Genomic DNA, 19,359 nt, shown 5'->3' on the forward strand with positions numbered 1-19,359 from the left:
GAAGCAAGAATAATTGAGGTCAATAAAGAAAATATAATCCTCTTTACAACTACAGCAAATAATGAGATTGAAGGTCAGAAAGAAAACTATGGCTTCAAAGTTGAGAAAAGTTGAGATTGGAAATATACAAAATACCTTTAGGAAAAAAAAATAAGACTGGTAAATCAGATATTCACAAATCGAACATCGTTCTGCCCAAATGCAGTTCCACACCCAGGGCACTTCCTATGGCGGATCCCTAGATTCCGTTGGATGCATGGATTACAGAACAGGTGGTAGCACTTTGTGATTACAACCTGCAAGTCAACAGACAAACCAAATCCATCATCAACATTCACCCAGGGTATGAATGTGAAACCACTCAGTTTACTTATATCCATCCATTCATGGCATTGATACAAGCACGAACAGAAGTATTCTCCTCGGCTTTAAGTAATGCGAAGGTTAATCATGATGGCATTTAGTAATCAAAGGTTTCATGGAGTTTCTCCAACAAGAAAAGCTACAAATCTTACCTCTTTAGGCCGGTCAAAACATACACCACACTTCAGGATTGCCTTGCACTCCTTGATCTCATCATGTAGTTTCTGTATCGCAGCCTCCCCACTTTCTGAATTCATCTCAACCACCTTGCTGTTCAGCTCATTGAGCTCTTCTTCAAGTCTTGTCTTCTCAGCTCTGGATCAAAAAGCTCTCATTCAAATTTTACAAATACACAAAACAGTGACAAACAGGCTTATGCAAACTGAAACACCTTTCCTACACAACCATTCAAGAAGTGGACCACCTTTAACATCATCAAGGCTTAGTGCCATTATAGGTCCACCTGCCCTACATGCAATGTTCTAGAGGGGATCCCCGAAACAAAGAAAACTAACCTTTCACTCTCCAATTCTAATTGGATTTCCACCATATTTTGCTGGTTCTGCTCAAATTCCTTTCCCGAGGAAGCAACAGCCGCCTTCAGCCATTTCAACTCTTTCTCAGCATCTGCCAATTCCCATTTTGCACTCTCGATGTTGATGGCAAGGTGCCTGTTTTCCAGAGAAGCTGTTCCCGCTTCAGCCAGATATGCTTTTATCTGCAAGAACAAATCATGGTTGGAAAGAGATGCGAACTTTTTTTTGTTGGGGGGGGGGGTGGTGAAGTGATTTAAAAATCGGATTGGATCGGCCAATACTGGCCACCGATCCGATTCCAGACAATCCGGATCGAACTGATCCCAACTGAATTGGTAGGGTTAGGGATCTACAGGCAGAGGGTTTTCCAAGCAGATTGTGATCCAACCCATATCAAAATTGACAGGGACGGATCCAGGTTTTTAAACCCTGCGTTGGGGGGGGAGGGTGGAGGAGCATGATTTTAGAGTAAAACCTACCTGTTCTTCACTGTTGGAAATCTTTAGTTTTAAGGATTCTAATGCAGTATTAACTTGCTGGAGCTGCTTTGATAACATCTGTTTCTCAGAAAGCAGAAAGCTCTGCGCCTGCTTTGTTTTCACACTCTCAGATACTAGCTGCAGTCCAGAACCCAATATAATCAGAAAAGATAAACCACAAATCAGTGCATCAGAGCAAAGATAAACCACAAATCAGTGCATCAGAGTGAACAAGCATTACAAAAACAAACATGAAGCTTGAAGCTGATAAATAAACAGGACTTAGCTGCAAGCAGCCAACAACAATGCAGACCTTGATATTGTAATCATCTCTGTCAGTAACCTGTTGCAACAAATTTTGGTTCTGCATCTGCATATCTTCATATGCTTGACCAATGGTCTGCAGAAAAAGAAAAGAGAAAGAAAACGACAACAAATGAAATTTTTAAGAATGGCTAGGCGGCCAAAAGTGCTGCATAATGAGATACAACAGAATAGTATGGAAAAGAATCAAACTGGACACCTCAATTTCAGAAATATAAGCCTCGGCTTCTCCATCCTTGATTTTTACTGCCTCTGAAAGCTCCAAAACATTCCTGCAAATTGGAGAACCAAAATGAAATGCAAGCACAGTAAAGAACTTATCAATACCACGAACCAGATAAAAAACACACACCATGTTGGTTTGATTTGTTCCACAGATGCGGTAGTTGCAGTAGCTGATGTATCAGCCAAAATAGGAAGCAAAGTGTTGTTTTTATCTTATTTAATGCCAATGAATACAAGAGGAAATTGCTTCAAAGGAAGAAAAAAAAAAATCCATAATAAACTAGTATGTGTGATTGCTAATTTTAGTTGTTTAGGTTGCCTGAATCTGTTCTGCAATGCACAGGACTTCACACGTACATTTTTTAGGCTATAATACATGTATTTGCTAACTATGGTTTCAGCAGAAAATAATAAAAATATTGATTGCAGATAAAATATTCCTCAAAGGGGGATACGGCAGATGCCTACAGAATTTTGATTGCATTCAAATGCATGGAAAAAATTAGTTTTGATGTAAAATGGGTCTTGAAAAAATTCATTCACTTCAATTCATTTTACTTACCAATAAAGAATTATTTCACTTTGCATTAATTCTTACCAAATGGAAATAGAAATCCTACATCACAAGTTCAAAGTTACATGGGTGCTGTAGATCTCACAGACCCAGTTTTCCAGGTTATATCTTGTTCACTGGTGCAGTACAGAAGATCCAGCAACATCAATATCGCTTCTCCAAGCAAGTGATGCATCATGTCAAAAATGAGGAGAACTTGCACATCATGTTCAATTAACACTACACTAATTAGATAGTTACTCACGTAATAATGAATTAATGATGCAACATAATTAAGTAGATAATAAAGAGGTTATTTAGATAATAGTGATGCAAAGGTTCTATACTGTGGGTGCAAACATGTATTATACTGCCATAACTCCTTTTGATGATTTAGAGCAACGATTCCATTCTCATGGAGATAGAGAAATTATGGAATCTATCCTCTGGATTATCAAGAGGCAAATAACCCATCACTAGATGGTCCATTTTTTTTCCCTGGGATAGAAGGGTCATCCATTTAAAAAGGTTCAATATAAATATATAATCAGAAACATGAGAGAAACAATAATCTTATATGCTCACAAGTTCACATAGTTTCCAATTCATAATTTTTTTAAAAAAATTCTAATTAGCAGGGGAAGAAACAGCAAAAACTATTTAAATGAAAAGGATTAAAGATCTCACCGCTCAGAAGCATCTAATTTGCCCCTCAAATCAGCTATTTCAGCTTCAGCAGCAGCAAGTCTTTGTTGGCAAGCAGCCTCAGCTTCATTGGCAGCTTTAACTCGTAATTCTAGACTGTGCTCTTCCAGAGCATTTTGCAAGACTTCAGCCTGTACATGAGCTCTATGTTCTGAATCTTTGATTTCCATCACATCTCTGGATCACAATAGGGAGTCAATTATAAATATAAAGAGGATGATATCCAAACACTGTACAGGGGAACCACATTAATCAACCAGTATGCACGGATGGATACACAGTATCCCGAAACTCAAATAAATCAATGGATTTGAAAAGGCCAGCTCTCTCTAGATATATGGGCTGTCTATAAGGTTTCAGATCATAGTTGTCATGGCATCTAGGCAACCCAAGGCTTTGGAGGGGACCTGGACAGAAGGCGACACCAGCAAGGTGCCTAGGTGCCCACCTAAGCAACCAAGGCGAATAGACTCCTAAACTTTCCAAGGAGATGCCTTGACAACTAGGTCTAAGATATTTTAACCAGATATATAGATGGTCCAACAAAGAACTTTTTCTTTTTTAATTGAAAAGCTCATTCATTGGTGGCACATATTTAGTTTACAACGTAGACAGAGTGCTTCAGCTAGGAGTGTCAATTGGTCGGGCCGGGCCGGTCTCGGTTGGGCCTAACCGGGCCTCACGGTTTGAAACCCTTGCACCGTGAACGCCCATTTACTTAAACATTTGGAGGGCATGGTATGGTTTGTAATCGGGTGACTGGTCGGGCTTTAATTGGGCTATATAAACAGGCCTTAAACGGGTTTTAAACGGGCTACAAACATGTTTAACTATAAACGGGAGTTAACCGGTCTCTAAACAGGCCTTCCCTAAACACCAAGGGAAATTTGATCTTGCCATTATGGAATCTTAGTGCTCTCTCTTTCTCTTGCAAAGATTGGCTGGGGTTGGCTAGAACGTCACTCTGAGATACAACAGGAATGCCAAGAGATGCAAAAAAGCAGTGGGAGAACATCAGTAAGTACTTCAAGAAGGTGAAAGAGAGCAACAAGAAGGGAGCCAAGGGCTCCAAGACATGCCCTTACTTTCATCAGCTCCATGCGCTCTACAAGGAAAGGACTCATCAGACGCCGTCGAGTTACAGAAGCCGAAGAACAGACAATGCCGCTCAGGCAATGATAAAATAAGGGAGAAGATGCATTGATTGAATTGAATTCGTTGTATTGACACGAAGATACAAAACAAGTATAAATTAATCATCCAATATGTGATGTTATATATATAAAATAAGGTGGGAGTGGGCGGTGGTCTTGATATAAGGGAAGAGATTATAAAATAATCATTCAATATGTGTTGTCATATACTTATACATATAAAATAAGGTGGGAATGGGCGGTGGTCTTGATTAAGGGAAGAATGAATGGGCGGTGGTTGAGTTGCAGAAGCTTGGTAAGTGGGTCTACAATTTTCCAAACCCACTGTGCCGTGGTTTTCCCTCACGATCCTCAGAGCGGCGCCGCTTCAGATTTGTGTGCAATAATTTCAGATTTGAGATCGTTCTGAAAGAAAACTTCATAAGCAATTGGAGGAGCAATGGAGGACTGGAGGGGATGAAGTAGAGGAGGTGGAGGAGCATAAACGTGTCGAGCTTGATCGGGTTTAAAGGGGTCGATCTAGGTCGGGCCAGTAAATAGGCTGGGCCGATCAGGTGCCCGTCGGGCTTTACCCCTTGCACCATGTACTACCTGTTTATAAACATGTCGGGCCTAAGCCTGACACATTTATTAAACGGGCCGGCTCAGGTTGGGCCTTAAGTGAGTCGGGCTCGATCGGGCCTACCGGTGCGGGCTCAGGATTGACAACCCTAGCTTCAGCCATGAAAGCATCACAATCACATTTGAAAAAACTAAAGAAAACCACAAGAAATATACATATCAGAGAGAGATTCTTCTCTTAAACTTTAAGCATCCAGATAAGCATGTCACCACATCATTATTCCAGAAACCTCCAAGGTTCGAAGTTTGCTAAGCACTCTAATGCCAATAGCAGTTTTAGTAAGTGTGTGATGGAGTTGCATTAGACTATGATCCCGCAGGGAAGCCTAGGCGCAAGCTTGGGAAGCCACAAGGTGCTGGTGACGATCCAATATGCCGAAATTGAGAAGTGGGTAGTTATATTATAGGTGGGCCTTTTATTTATTTGCATTTCATTGGAATTTATAAGCCTGTAAAGTGGGAATAAAGTCAGTACACAAAATTAGTGTCTAAAGATAAGTGTTTTAAGTTAGAATAGGATAATTAATAGCTTTTAAGTGTTCTATTTTGAGTCATTTACTTCAATTCAGTATGAGTGAGTGATTAGAAGTCTGTTTCTGAGTCAGCTTAGGAATTTAAAATGGTTACATGTACGTATACACCCCCATTAATTGGAGATGTTTTGAGTAAAGAAATTTGACTTTTTCAAGAGTTTGGTGATGTTGAACTGTGCAAACAGGATGGGAGTTCCAGATATGATCTCCCTCCTAATTTTGTTCTTCTCTGAGATCAGGTGTGGTCTTTTCTCTCTCTTCATATCAATTTCTAATGATAATTCCAGTTCTGATTTCAAATTAATATTTCCAATCGAATTCTGAAATCTAGTTGCAACTAACATTCTTCAAATCTAAGATTTTTTTTAATGTGCTTTATATTTCTAATTTCTTGAGTGAATTGCTTAACACCTTTAACTGAATTCTGTTTTAGATCCCTAATCTCTCTCTCTCTCTCTCTCTTCTTTCCTTTCATCTTCTTATTCTTCTTTTCTGATTTTCTTCTCAGTTTCCCTGGTAGTCAACTGTAGCAGGCCAACGAGTTTGGCTCAATCTCTTTTGCACCCAAATCTGTTGGTTTGATATTTGAGGTAGAAGTAACAACCACTAAGGCGATTCAGGTGTTTGAATCTGAAATCGAAATCCCACCTCATTTGTGAGTTTCCATAGCCAATTTCAAAACTGAACTTTACCCTACCGCCAGATCTGGTTCAGGTCCTTCAATCTCTCTTGTTGCAGGTTCTTTCAAGTTGAATCTTAGTGCTCTTGGGAGGGCAAGTTGTGGCGATTCTATGCCTGGAATATCAAACCCAGCCGACAGATATCGAGGAAGTTCTCTCCTTTCGTTTCTCTGTTCTACTGCCTCCCCTCTTCTATTGTGAGGAAGAAGACAACCCATCTTCCTAGTTCCTATGGTTCTTCAAGCTCTTATTGATTATCCCACCCTCCATATTACCCTTCACTTTCTCATTATTTACTACGTACCCTTACCTTATGTTTACTTCCAAGTCTATCCTTGATCAATAATTGGTAAACCCTTCCATATCCTTTGCTATAGAACTTACACCTAGCAACCATTAAAAAATTCTGATTTATTACGACATTGCCACTGGTTATTAGAATTGCACTAATTGTTAACTGATTGGGGCCATAAGTGATCCGATTCCGGTTTTTGGAACATGGATCCACTGAAAAGGACCAAATAAGGGAAAATTTTTTTTGATCAAGTTATTCAATTTTCTCTTAACCTGGTCCTTACTTTTATACCTGCGATACTGTCGCTTGCAAATCTTCCATGGGAATTCCATGGTTCAGGTTTAGCACTGCATTAGTGTGCCTAGAATAAGTCTAGTTAGCAAAGTACCTGTTGTCAAAACACTCCCGTCCGTGCATTTCCAAGAAGATTTCCAGTTCCCCCTTTTCCTTCTGTAATTTCTCAATCTGCAAGGAAGTAAATATAAGCTTATTTTGAGGTACTGATCCCTGAAATTTTAACAAAAAAGGCTGAATTTCAATCTTGTTTTAAGGAAAATGTATAAAATTCATGCTAATAAAAAGCTGCAAGGTTGTTTTTCATATCCTGCCTGCCATTTGTTGCTTTAAGATCTTACCCCCTAAAGGTCAGGTTACCACAAGTCAAAAATATAGATGCAAAACTAAGATGAGAGATAACTATGAACATACCAATATTTTAAGGGATTTTATCTTTGCAGCTTGTTCAGCACATCTATCTTCTAGGCTCTTCATTTCATTCATCTACAAAAATAGAGGCAATATTACATCCATATAAGAGAAGTGTAATATAGAGCAATGTCAAAATAATAGATGTACTCTCAAGATTATCAATACATCACAAGCATTAACACCTTTATAGCCGGCACAATCAGTCCAAGCATCCAGATTGTGTTGAAAAAATTGCTCCTGTGATGAATCATCATTTGTAATACTTACATGAAACATTTTTCCCCCAACAAAGCGCATGCATACACCTATTAAGCTTTTTATTTTTTCTTTTTTTACTTTTTATTTTTTATTTTTATTTTATAAATGGAATTCCTTTCTTTCAAGTTGAATGATTAATTATTATGCATGGAAATTGTAACTCAAGTCACTATCAGAAACCAATAAGAGAAAAATCTTACTCATAAGTGTGAAGTGGGGGATAATTAATTGTTTAATGAATACTAGTCTAGCAATTTGAATAAAGAAACATAGCAAGAACAACTCCAGACACATAAATGACAGAAAATGCACTATCATTAATCAAAATGAAGCACATGAAGAATTTGACTAACTGAGACAGGTCCAATTTGTTTGCTAGGATGTCACTACAGAAGTAATGCATCATTCCTCTGAGTATACATATAAGTGTCTGTTTGATGTTTGAGATGACACAGCATACCCATCGATATCGTTAACGTCATCGTCAAGTTTTAACTCATGTCACAATTTTTTTTTTTTTGGATAAATAATCATCATACTACATTTTACTTTCAAGATCAAAATATAAAGACAAAAAGAAATTCAACTGAAGAGGCTGCCAAAGACCATAAAGGCATAAGGATCAGGCAAAACCTTTCTATTTAATAAAGCTTTGAGAGAATGGGCTTCTTCACGTAAAGAGATGGCTTCACGAGCTGTCTCCTTGCATCGATTCAACTGTGCCTCCATCATCCTCATTTCCTTAGATAAAGCAGAAGCCATTACATGGAACTCCGCTTTAATGTCCTTTCTACCTGAATCCGGTATCATGCTTAGACAACAGATGCTCACTAGAGTGATATGGCACAAGCCCAGAATAAAATTTCAATAAAGAATCCGGCTTTCACCTGAATCCTGCTCAGCTTCTTCCAATTTAATTTCAAGGTTGTTTCTTTCAATCACACACTTTCGCAGCTGAAGCTCTAACTCTTCAATGCCAACCTCACCTGTGGTAATAGCACTTCTTGCAGTCTCTGCTGACTCTGCCTCTGCACTCAGATCCTTCTCCCTTCGCAGGACATTAGTCCTGTCAGCCTGAAGTTAAACTTTTAAAAGAAGCAACAATAAACAAACACAGCAGTCTAAGCAACATGCAAATATGTGAAGCAAATATACCTGCAGGGAATCAGTTAATCCCTTGTACCGCTCCAGTTCAATGTTCCAATGTTGGAGCTGATCACTCAGTATAGTGTAAGGTTTAGATGAGATTACAAATTTGTCATCCTTCAGCTCATCCTACAGTAATGTCAGCAGTCAACATGTCACAATTCAGATCAGAGACCACCGTATATAAGTGAGTAAGCTAATTAAAATCAACAAATTGAACTTAAAACCAACCTGGATAGCTTCCAATTGCTTGGAGAGGTTTAGATTATCTTCTTGTACCTCCTGAAGCTCAGACAGACGGCTTGCTGCTAGTATCTGTGTTATTAGTGCAACAAAGGCAGTCAATCAGAAGTAAGTTTCCCCCTTTTTCTAAAATAAAAAAGGGAAAAAAAAAAAAAAAAAAAAAAAGAGGGGTCAGGCGCTTAGAGGATAAAACTTTACACACAAAGGACAAGAAGTGCCAAGCAGCAGTTCTCAAGACAGTTTCCAACTAGACAGGCCCCTAGCAGGAGCAGAATACCTTAGCTTCCTCAATGGAATCCTTCATCTCACGCAACCGCAAGGTCCTGTCCATGGAATTTTCAGGTGACATGCTCCCATTTATGGTATTCTGAACCGGAACATGCACTACAGATGTGCCATCCTTCTGCATCTTCAGATTAACTAACTTTCTCCTACTCTCCTCTAGTTCTGCCATGTTTTCCTCCAGCTCACCTGTCAACATAAAAGATAGGCAGACCAGCTCGAATAGACAACAAAGATGTAATATGCCCCTAGTGGGCATACCGTGAATTCCTATCAGCCTGCGTGCTATCCCAACTGTGCAAGTTAACATGTCTCTATTTTCGAAAAGAATTGAATCTAAATATTGCTGCATAATTGAATGCATCTATACAACAAATGCATGCATATACAATCCAAATATGAATAAGTGGAAATGTTTCTGAAGACCTGCAAGGCGTTTCATCTCAGATTGATCCATACAATGGTTGTGCACGTAAGTTTGGATCTCATGCACATATTCTCTATGCTTCGAGTGAAGAATATCAATCACCTTTCGTAGATTGTCAGCTTCCTCCCTCATTAATTCATCAATCTTATGCTGTTGGATGATAGCATCTGAGAGATCCAAACATGAGAAAATAATAATCAGCAAAAAAATTCCTGGTACAATTTTAAAACCACAACTCTGCCAATAAAATTAGGGTAGTAAATAAAAACAAAAATTTATCAACTGGTAGATCCCCACACCAAGATCCTTTCTGACCTCCAGTAGAGAGCTTTCCATGAAAATTTGACGCAATGCTATCTGTTTTAGCTCTTTGGGCATCAATAGTATCCTCTAAGTATTTCAGCAAATTCAAAGTAGAGGAATGACGAGCAGCAAGAGTTTCTTCAACATAGTTGGTAGCTTCCTTAACTCCATTCCTATCAACAGGATCAGCTTCTAGAAGTCTAAAGAGAAACATCTTCTCCCAGGGACAGGAGGGGATTGAACCTAGAGAAAATAAATTGAGCAAATAGGTTGATCTCTATGCACTGAAAGAAGAATAAGCTGACTTCCACACAAATATAAACAGATCAACAACAGTTTACAGAGGTAAAAAACCTTGAGAGCGATCAGCTTGATCCAGAACTTTCAAACCATCGCCATCACCCCCAGCTCGTACACCAAGCAGTATCAAATCGTTAACTAACTACAATTGGGGAAGGAAACTAATTACTAAAGATTTAATAACGAAAGGGGGAGGAAAGAGAACTACTGTGGGCACACGTATAAGCATTACTTCCAAGATTGACATTTTTTTATTTCTTGTTTGATCTTGATTCCATAGTTTGTTGGGACTTGGGATAAGGCTTAATTGAGTAGAATTGAGTTTACCTGATCCCAAAGTCTGTTCACTGTAATTAAAGTGTCATTGTAAGAAGCCTGCTTGTCTTTCAATTCTTTGAAACTTCCTTCCAGAACATGCAGTTCATGTTTCTGGGCATCCAGCTGCTGAACAAGCTTTTGATTCTGATACTGGAGAGCTGCTGCATCAACCTGCAAATGCAGATGAAAGTTTTGAATTTTTATTTCTTATTTGATGCTATTATGCAATATGTCGTCAAAGGAAAAGTCTGAATCTAAATCACATTAATAAACTATTAGAAAATAATGTTTCATTATCATTCAGAGAGGAAGGACCTCGGTACAATGGTAAGGTTACTACCCTCCCCAGACCCCGCAGTGGTGGGTGCCTCGTGCACCATGTACGCCCTATTATTATTATCAAGGGAAAAGTCTGAAGCATTACAGAAACCTCCCAGCTATGGTAATAGCTTCAATCTATTCATCCAAGTCAGGCAGTTTGCATGTTAACCATCTAGAAGTTCAGTCACGAGTTTGGATCAATGGAGGCCAACAGTCAAGTCAACCAGACAAATAGTTGAGAAGCTCTCTGAAGGACCCATCAAACAACCCCTCACATCCAGATCTTGGAACATTTGCTATTACAAGTTAAAAAATACAGCCCTAGATGGACTACAGTGGCGGAATAATTCACATAAGGCTCTAATGTTGATGATGACCATTGTGCCTGCACTATGTGTACAGAACTTCACTGATCAAAGTTTGCAGGGAAGAGGTGTATATGCGAACAACTTTAACCAATACCCCCTATTAGTTTGGGTGTTTGTGGCTTCTCATCCGCATAAGTGAGAGGACCAGATTCCCAGAAGGCTTGTCAAAAGAGTAGCTTTTTCAACAATAGCAAGGGTTCTTTCTTTTTCATGATGCCTGCAGCATGCACACAGCAATTGAGTGTATATGCAGGAAAATTTATGGGAATCATTAACATCCCTTTGTTAGTTAGGATGTTTATAAGTTCTAAAAAAACAGTAGGGAGTCAAAAAGATTAGTTAGGATGTTTCTAAGTTCTAAAAAAACAGTAGGGAGTCAACAAGACAGCAGCGGAGCTATTCAAAAGTTGCAAATGATATTATACTCTCCAATTTTTCACTTTGCTTTCTTCAATATGGGAGATAAACTGAAACTTCTTTTTTTTGGTGTATACTCATTCCTTACCAACAGAATGTTATGGTTCTTCACAAAGGAAAAGCGTATGCACTGTTACTAATCCAACGGAAATAACTGCTAACCAGGGTTTCCTGCGGGAGAAGCACAATACAACATCTTCAAGGTAACTTCAGAACCCTATCAGGAATATAAGGGCCTGTCTCTTATACTAACATCTAATTGGAATTCTGTGAAGTTTAACTATAAATTTAAGGACAGCAAATGAAATTCAACGTTTCACAATCAAAGCTAATAGAAATACTTCTTCCATAACTAAGTCTCCCCATTTCTCACATCGTTTATAAACATATCCTATGAGTTTAGTATCATTGTTCACTGAATCATACCCAAATCCAATATCATATTACCAAGCTCGAAATTTTAAGCTCACAACCCCAACGAATTATTAAAAGTTCAGAACATCTCCAGTACAAAAAAATTAAACTAGACCGAATGATAAAATCCTTAGCAGAAATGATAACCAATAATAATTGCCAGAGATGTTCTAATTATAGAGATAAGAAGAAAGGGTGAGAGCTTACAGTCCCGTTCTCGGGTGAAGCAGGAGTGTTCCTGGCCATGGCTAAAGACACAGAATTGAGATGACGCTTCTTCTTCTCAGGCTCTTCGGCCTCGGGATTATCCATTAAAAGCCTCGAAAACAAACGCAAATGCCACCCATTAAAGGTGGAACCTTGAAGGTCCTAAGAACCCTAATTTTCTGAGACAGAAAGAGAACCCTATCGTGCTAAATTCAAATTTTCTAATTGCTTGATCTCCAAACCCATTGCTGTGAGGAGCTCCGTGCTTCTAACAGCTTATGCCATCTGGGAGTGGCAGTTGGGGTTCTGGAGAAAGAGCCCTGGAAAGCAAATAAGCATGAAACCAAAAAGCAGGGAAAAGTTTATATATTACACGGCCAACCGTCAAGTAGCAACCGTAACTTATCGGATTATTTCATGAACCGGCTTGTCAAAGGTTGGGTTATGTGGAGAACAAACCGAGTTTATTTGTTAACTATGTTCCTCTTGGAATTTGGATCCCCTGCCCGACCATGTACATGTGAGGATCCAACGCTTGGCTCTTTAGCTTTCTTTTCATCCTTTTAAATGACACGATGTGTGACAGATGTTGAATTTCCACATGTATGTCCAAGTGAATGTATATGTTGATGATTCAAATTTGTTGTGTGACATTCAAGAATACGACAAGTATTAGATCTGCTAGGAAATCGATGAGTGTCTCTATCAAGAATACGACAAGTACCAGGGTGTTGAGGAAATTAGTGAAGATGAGCAAACTTTAGTCCTACATTATATAGGAAAAGATTATTAAGCTAGTTGATAATCCCTAGCATCGTTAACATTATGGTACAATACGTTTTAAAGCCTTAAGAATCATAGACTAAAGAGGACAATATTATACCAAGGTTAATGAGGTAGGGGCGTTTGAATCATCCACCCTTGGCTCAAAAGGTTGATCTTCCCCATTGTGTGGGCTTAGCTCCATGGATCTCATGCATACATGCTACGTAGACTTAAGTTAAGGTATGCATGCATGGATCCATCACCTATAAACTCCCATTTGTGAGAAATATTGGGGGAGACACCTTAGCTTAGGTAAACTAAATTGTAAGCATGGAGAGAGAGAGAGAGAGAGAGAGAGCTACCTTACAAGTGCGGATGAGTAGATCCTCAAGGTTAAACCCCTTCTGCACCTCTTTATTCCTCATTTTTCCTCTTTCATGTCGAATTATAGGATCACATCACTAGTGATGATGAGGAATTTCTTATACATGGGTGAAGGAAAACTATGATTTGACACATGTTATTATCAACATTGTCAAGCCTTAAGACACCATCCAAAATTCATAACTTAAGAAGTTTTATCACTAGCAACTCTTTAGGGTTCAAAATGAAAAGGTAGCTGGGTTTCAAAAGTCACAGCGTCCTTCCGGAAGTTGGCTCCGCCATGGCGCGTACCCATGAAAAAACAAACCATGGCCTCAACCATATATTCAACTCTCAGTCTTCACCTCACTCTTGGACCAAAGAAACTAAAAGTGGACTGCGCTAGTGATGCCCACTTACCACTTTGGACTAGCTAGTAGCCCTACTTCTAGGAGTGTCAACTTGTTGGTCCTAGTCAGCTCAGTCGGATTTTAACGGTTCCCATCAATTTAAATCCCTACATTGTTACAACATCATTGAGTAATTGGGCTTTGTAGGCTAGGAGTAGTCCAATTTATATTCGATTGGTAGGTTATTAGTCCATAATGGGGTTCATGCTAATCGGGTTTTAAACATGTTAATTTGGCTAAAGTTGCTGGTAAGGTTCTTCGATTACAGCCAAACATCGAGAATGGAAAAAAACAAAAAGAAAATGATTTATACCCTAGATCGGACTTTTTGCTAACTGGTTAGGCGAGTTATGGGTTAACTGATCTAGAATAAACTTTGTGGTCCATGCCTTGGCACCCCTACCTATGTCTACGAGGCAAAGGTGTAGGTTAAGGTTTAATCTGGTAGTGAAACCCTTCTTATTTTTATCTTTCTCTCTCTCCCTCCGCCTCCCTCTGTATATAGTTTTCTACCACCTGGGGTGAAGAAGGGACCTCTTCATCCAATGTGAGTTGATGCTATCATTGGACTCCTGAAATCGTGAATATCATCCTTTAACTCCTACCCCCTATTTATGAAAGTCTAAAATATCCTTTATTCCAATCAAACGAACAGATCTCGTGATTCAAGAGGTTCTCTTTTCACCAAGAGTGAAGGAAACTTGATCCTAAGAATAATACCATAATACAATTAAAAAACAGTTAGAAAATTACATACATTTAAGTTTAGCATAGTAAATTCAACCTATCTAACTGGGCTTTCAAAGCTAAAAAAGTGAACAAAACACAATAGATCTAAGCTTCTTAACAAAAACGGTAGATAATATCTTAAGTAGAAAAAGAAGAGCTACCATAAAGGAGAAGGAAACTGTCCAAATGATAGTTGACCTCTTTGGTCTAAAGGTTGATTATGCATTCCGAGAAATCAGACCAAATGCAGCAATTTGGCTCTGGGATGAGTCTAATCCTTTCATTTTTAATACTTATTGGCCTAAACTAAGGCCCAGCCTGAAAATAAAATGTGTCCAATCTTTAACCATATCAGCATATGAGCCTCTAGTTTGGTTCCAAGCCTCCCTCAATCTCTTCCCAGATTGAACCTGGTCCAGTTAAGCTGCAATTGTATAAACCTGCAAGTGGGGTTGGGTAATGGCCAACCTGTGCCCATCCAAACCCAATTTAAAAGACATTAAAGGAACATAAACACCTCCCTTGAGCTGTGCCTTGCATGAACAAGAAATAAATTGATGTCCAAGGCCTCCCCACCTTCTGCTATATCCACAAGAACCAGAAAATAACAGGTTCAGAAAAAAACAAGGAACCAATCAGTCTAGTTAGGTTTTGATTAGGATCCAAAAAATGATCTCTAATGAACGGCTAGGATGTATCATTGTTCCAGTTAATTAAGGCTATATGATTGATTGATAAGAACATTTTTAAAATAACAAAATGAAAAGGTTATCATCAAGTATAGTAAATATACTTAATCTTTAATTTATTTAATTAAATAGTTTAAGAATTCCACTAACTAAACTTTGCATTGTTTTCTCTTTCTTTTCCTTTTAAACTACACTTTTGGCAAAAAGGTCTTTTTCATTAGGTAGGAAAATGAATACAAGTCACCATCCGAATTAATCAACATCCAAGTCTCCTTATTATAATTTTTGGAGTCCCCATTTACTCCAACCCTCCAGTAATTCATAATTTTATAACAAATAATCCCCCCATCCCTTCCTCTGGAACATCAAGTAAACCAACTTAGGCCAACCCCCCCCCCCCCACCCCCGGGCCGCCGCCATAAAATGCATGATTGATATTCTAATAACATTAATACTCAATGTTGGACTCTAGGAAGAGTGAATATCATCAATAACTTTACTTTACTATTCAGGGTTTGAAATATCCTTCTTCAATCCAATGAGTGAGTCAAATCCCATGGATAAAGAGATTCTCTCTTAATATAGGTTAAGAGAAATTGAGCTGTTAATTTTTTCATTCTAAAGTAGCTTCAAAGTGAAATGAGGAGATAAAATTTTTTATACTGGACCATTATTGTGACACTTAAGAATACAATAAGTATCAGACCTGTTTGGGAGATCGGTGACGTGTCCCCACTAAGAATATGACAAGTACTAGGATATCTGAGAGTTGGTGAGGATGTACAAATTTTAGTGTCACATCGTCTAGAGAGAGATTATTGGACTAATTGATAACCTTTAGTTTCCTCAACATGACATAACGGACGATAAAATCATGAATCTTATAGGCCAAAGAGGACAATATTATGCCAAAATTAATGGAACCAGGGTGTTACAATTATTTTGTGCCCCAATAACATGAAAACAAAAATATTTAATTCCCTTGTTAATGTTTCAGTTCCAAGAATTTTATGATAAAACAAAAAGAAGCATCATCAATGGATAAGAAATGGAAACAATACTAAATAGACCTCAATATTGAACATGTAATAGTTTAGTTGGCTTTCCAATTTTGAATACAAAGTTGTCAACCTCATCTAGAGTTTAATGGAGACCCAAGTGCACTCTTTAAAGTTATTTCAATTTTTCATAATTCCAAATACTAGACCCGCATGTCTCTTCCATTACAAGAGTTCGTAAATATTAAGAGAAAAACTAAGGTGGATGATGGCTGAAATATATTCCCTTCAATAATTTTCTCTCTTCTTTCCAATTCAATGTTGTAGGACCACAATACATACATGATTCCAATACAAATCTCTTTTCTAAAAATTAAGCACATACCAAGAAAAAGATTCTTTGAGCCGCTGGCTGAGCACTCTAGCAGCTCTTTATTTATCTCTTTCCTTCTCACATAAAATAACCATCCTCAATTCCTATGACCAATGATTACTAAAACCATGGTCTACCCATTGGTTTGTTGAATGGTTTACTCTTTTTTTTTTTTTTTTTTTAGAGAAGTTGAGTTATTGATGAGATATCCTGAAACGATAAGAAAAGTTTGAGAAAGGCACATGAAAAATGTGATTCACGACATGAGAAGTTGCCGAGAACGAGAAGCTGACCTTTCTTCAAATTACGATGACGTCATCACTCTTAGGTTCCGACGGTCCATGACGGCACCAACGTGGTCCACTAAAATGGAATCTTTCGCCATCTGGGCCGTGGTAAAAGTAAAGGGCGTGGAAATAACCATTTCGCTCCTGAAAACGGATAAAGAAGGGAAATGAAAAAAAATATGGTTGACTTTGAGTTTGACTTTTTTCCCTCGCCTACGGCTGTTGAAACGCCGTTATCCTCCAGACTCGGGGCGTGGTAAGCACGCCTTCTTATGGAAAATTTTAAGGATTTAAATTACGAAAGTGCCCTGGTTTAATGTAATGATCGAAAATCAATAACAACCATCTCGTCTCTAACAACAATGTGAGGGGCATGGTTTTAAGTATCTTCGATACCGATACGATACCCTTCGATACGTATCTTAAATTTAATCGGTCGATACGATACACACCGATACGATACATTGAATTTTTTAAATCATTTCGTATCGATATATATCCTACAATACATACCGATATGCATCAATACACCACTAATACACATCGATATGATACGACATGCCTCGATACAACTCTATGAAAAATATAAAATTAAGGTAAAATGTACGTTTCGGTATGTATTGGTACGTATCGGTGAGTATCGGTATGTATCGATCGATACGTATCGGTATGTATCGATCGGTACGTATCGGTATATATCAGCACGTATCGGTGAGTATCGATATATATATCGATACGTATCGGTGAGTATCGATACGTATCGGTGAGTATCTATACGTATCGGTGCTACGGTCATATAATGGCCAATATGGGTAATTTTTCAGAAAAAAACGATTTTTTGAAGGGTTTTTGTTCCAAAGTTGCTGTTAGCCATATTTCTCTCTAACTAAAGTGGAAATCAAGGTTGGGAACAAGGATTTTACATTTATGGAACAACTATAGACCTTGAATTCTTAGTACGATACCCTCAATTTAGTGTTTATGCATAATACATGTTATCAATGGCTTTTTTTAACAAATTCTTTATGCAAAAGTGTTTAAAAAAAATGTTTCTTATCCATTTATGTGTGTATCTTTTGCGTATCTTAGTGTATCTCCGATATGATACGATACCCTCCGATACGTATCTTAATTTTGGTCGATTGATACGGCGACCGATACCGATACTTTAATCCTTGGTGAGGGGTCTCTAGTTCGGATCTTCTGGTTTAGTATTAATATATATATATATATATATGAATAGACATATATATGAAATATATGTGACGACTAAGAATACGGTAAATATCAAATTCATCTTATCAAAAATACAACTAATACTAGGGTATTTGAGAGATCAGTGAGAGTATGTAAACTTTAGTTTCACATCGCATAAGGTGAAATTACTAGGCTAATTGATAACCTCTAGCCTCCTTACATAGTACAACGTGCTTTAAGACCTTAAGATCCATGGGCCAAAGAGAACAATATTGTGCCAAAGTTAATGGGATAGGGATGATACAATATATGTCAATACAAAAAAAAAGTATTTGATTAAATTTAGCTCTAAAATTTATCAATGTTCAAAATTGATATATCATATGTCCACGTGGTTTAACGAATGGTGCACCCCTCTCTCTCTCTCTCTCTCTCTCTCTCTCTCTTGAAATGACCTCTCTATCCCAAGGGGAGGTGTAATTCCTTCAAACCTTTGGATGTACGTGTAATTTCAGCAAACTACAAAGGAGGAGGGGGCGTATTTTTCCTATAATAAATGATATTTTTATAAACGATTTATTAGGTTTTTGATTTTTTTATTCAAACAACTTTTTTTTCTTTTTATTTTTTATTGAAATTGAATTGAATTGTTTATTGTCATGTTTCTTTTAATAATTTTTTAATATAAACTAAATTTTCATTAAAATGCATGTAAACTTAACATTGAATAACTTAACTTACAATGTATGTATCAATCGGTTTAAACGGTCTACCGTTGATTTAAACGGTTTGGTTCAATTAGAATATTTAACTAAACAATCTCAATTTTGAAGTCAAAATGAACCATTTATTAAATGGCTTCACAACTTTGGTGTAAATGACTCGGTTTGATTAAGATAAACAATTTTGATTTGGTATTGAGACCCTTATGATATACGATCTAGGATTTGAACTCTTCATTTAGTTATTAAACCTTTGCGAGAGAAAGTAAAAAAAATATTTGCAACAACAACTCTTCATAATTTATGCTACATTTGGTGGAAAAAAAAATTTAAAGAGCAGGGGAGTAAAGATTTTTAAACTTAAAAAAAAAAAACCCTTGTAATCATTACCTTATATGATTATATAAATTGTTAAAATTTCTTACAATATTTAATAATGATGTATTTTACGTACACTTTTTACATCAAAGAGATTTGAATATAAAGTAAAATGAAAATTTAGAACCCGAAGGGGGTAGCACAATTGATGAGCAACAAATTTGGTACTATTAGTAAATTCAGACGTTCTAAGTTCGAATCCCACTAAGCACACTATAAGTCACTCATATGGGGGTGTTCAATGTTAGTAAAAAAAAAAAAAAAAAAA

General features: G+C 37.6%; 1 protein-coding gene across 1 annotated transcript; it reads right to left on the minus strand.

Moving 5' to 3' along the window:
• On the minus strand, positions 1–12,517 carry LOC122061963 (E3 ubiquitin-protein ligase BRE1-like 2). The gene is made up of 19 exons (XM_042625558.1): positions 12,181–12,517; positions 10,463–10,624; positions 10,190–10,277; positions 9,848–10,078; positions 9,532–9,699; positions 9,101–9,294; positions 8,812–8,895; positions 8,590–8,709; positions 8,322–8,508; positions 8,068–8,228; positions 7,177–7,248; positions 6,857–6,933; positions 3,168–3,362; positions 1,902–1,974; positions 1,692–1,778; positions 1,379–1,516; positions 879–1,081; positions 516–678; positions 1–296 (listed from the first exon to the last, which is right to left on the minus strand). The coding sequence occupies exons 1-19, from the start codon at positions 12,283–12,285 to the stop codon at positions 165–167; spliced, it is 2,640 nt and encodes an 879-aa protein (XP_042481492.1). The 5' UTR covers positions 12,286–12,517; the 3' UTR covers positions 1–164.
• Positions 12,518–19,359: the final 6,842 nt, after the last annotated feature.

Source organism: Macadamia integrifolia, chromosome 14, assembly GCF_013358625.1.
Source record: "Macadamia integrifolia cultivar HAES 741 chromosome 14, SCU_Mint_v3, whole genome shotgun sequence".
In the NCBI taxonomy this organism is placed as follows: Eukaryota; Viridiplantae; Streptophyta; class Magnoliopsida; order Proteales; family Proteaceae; genus Macadamia; species Macadamia integrifolia.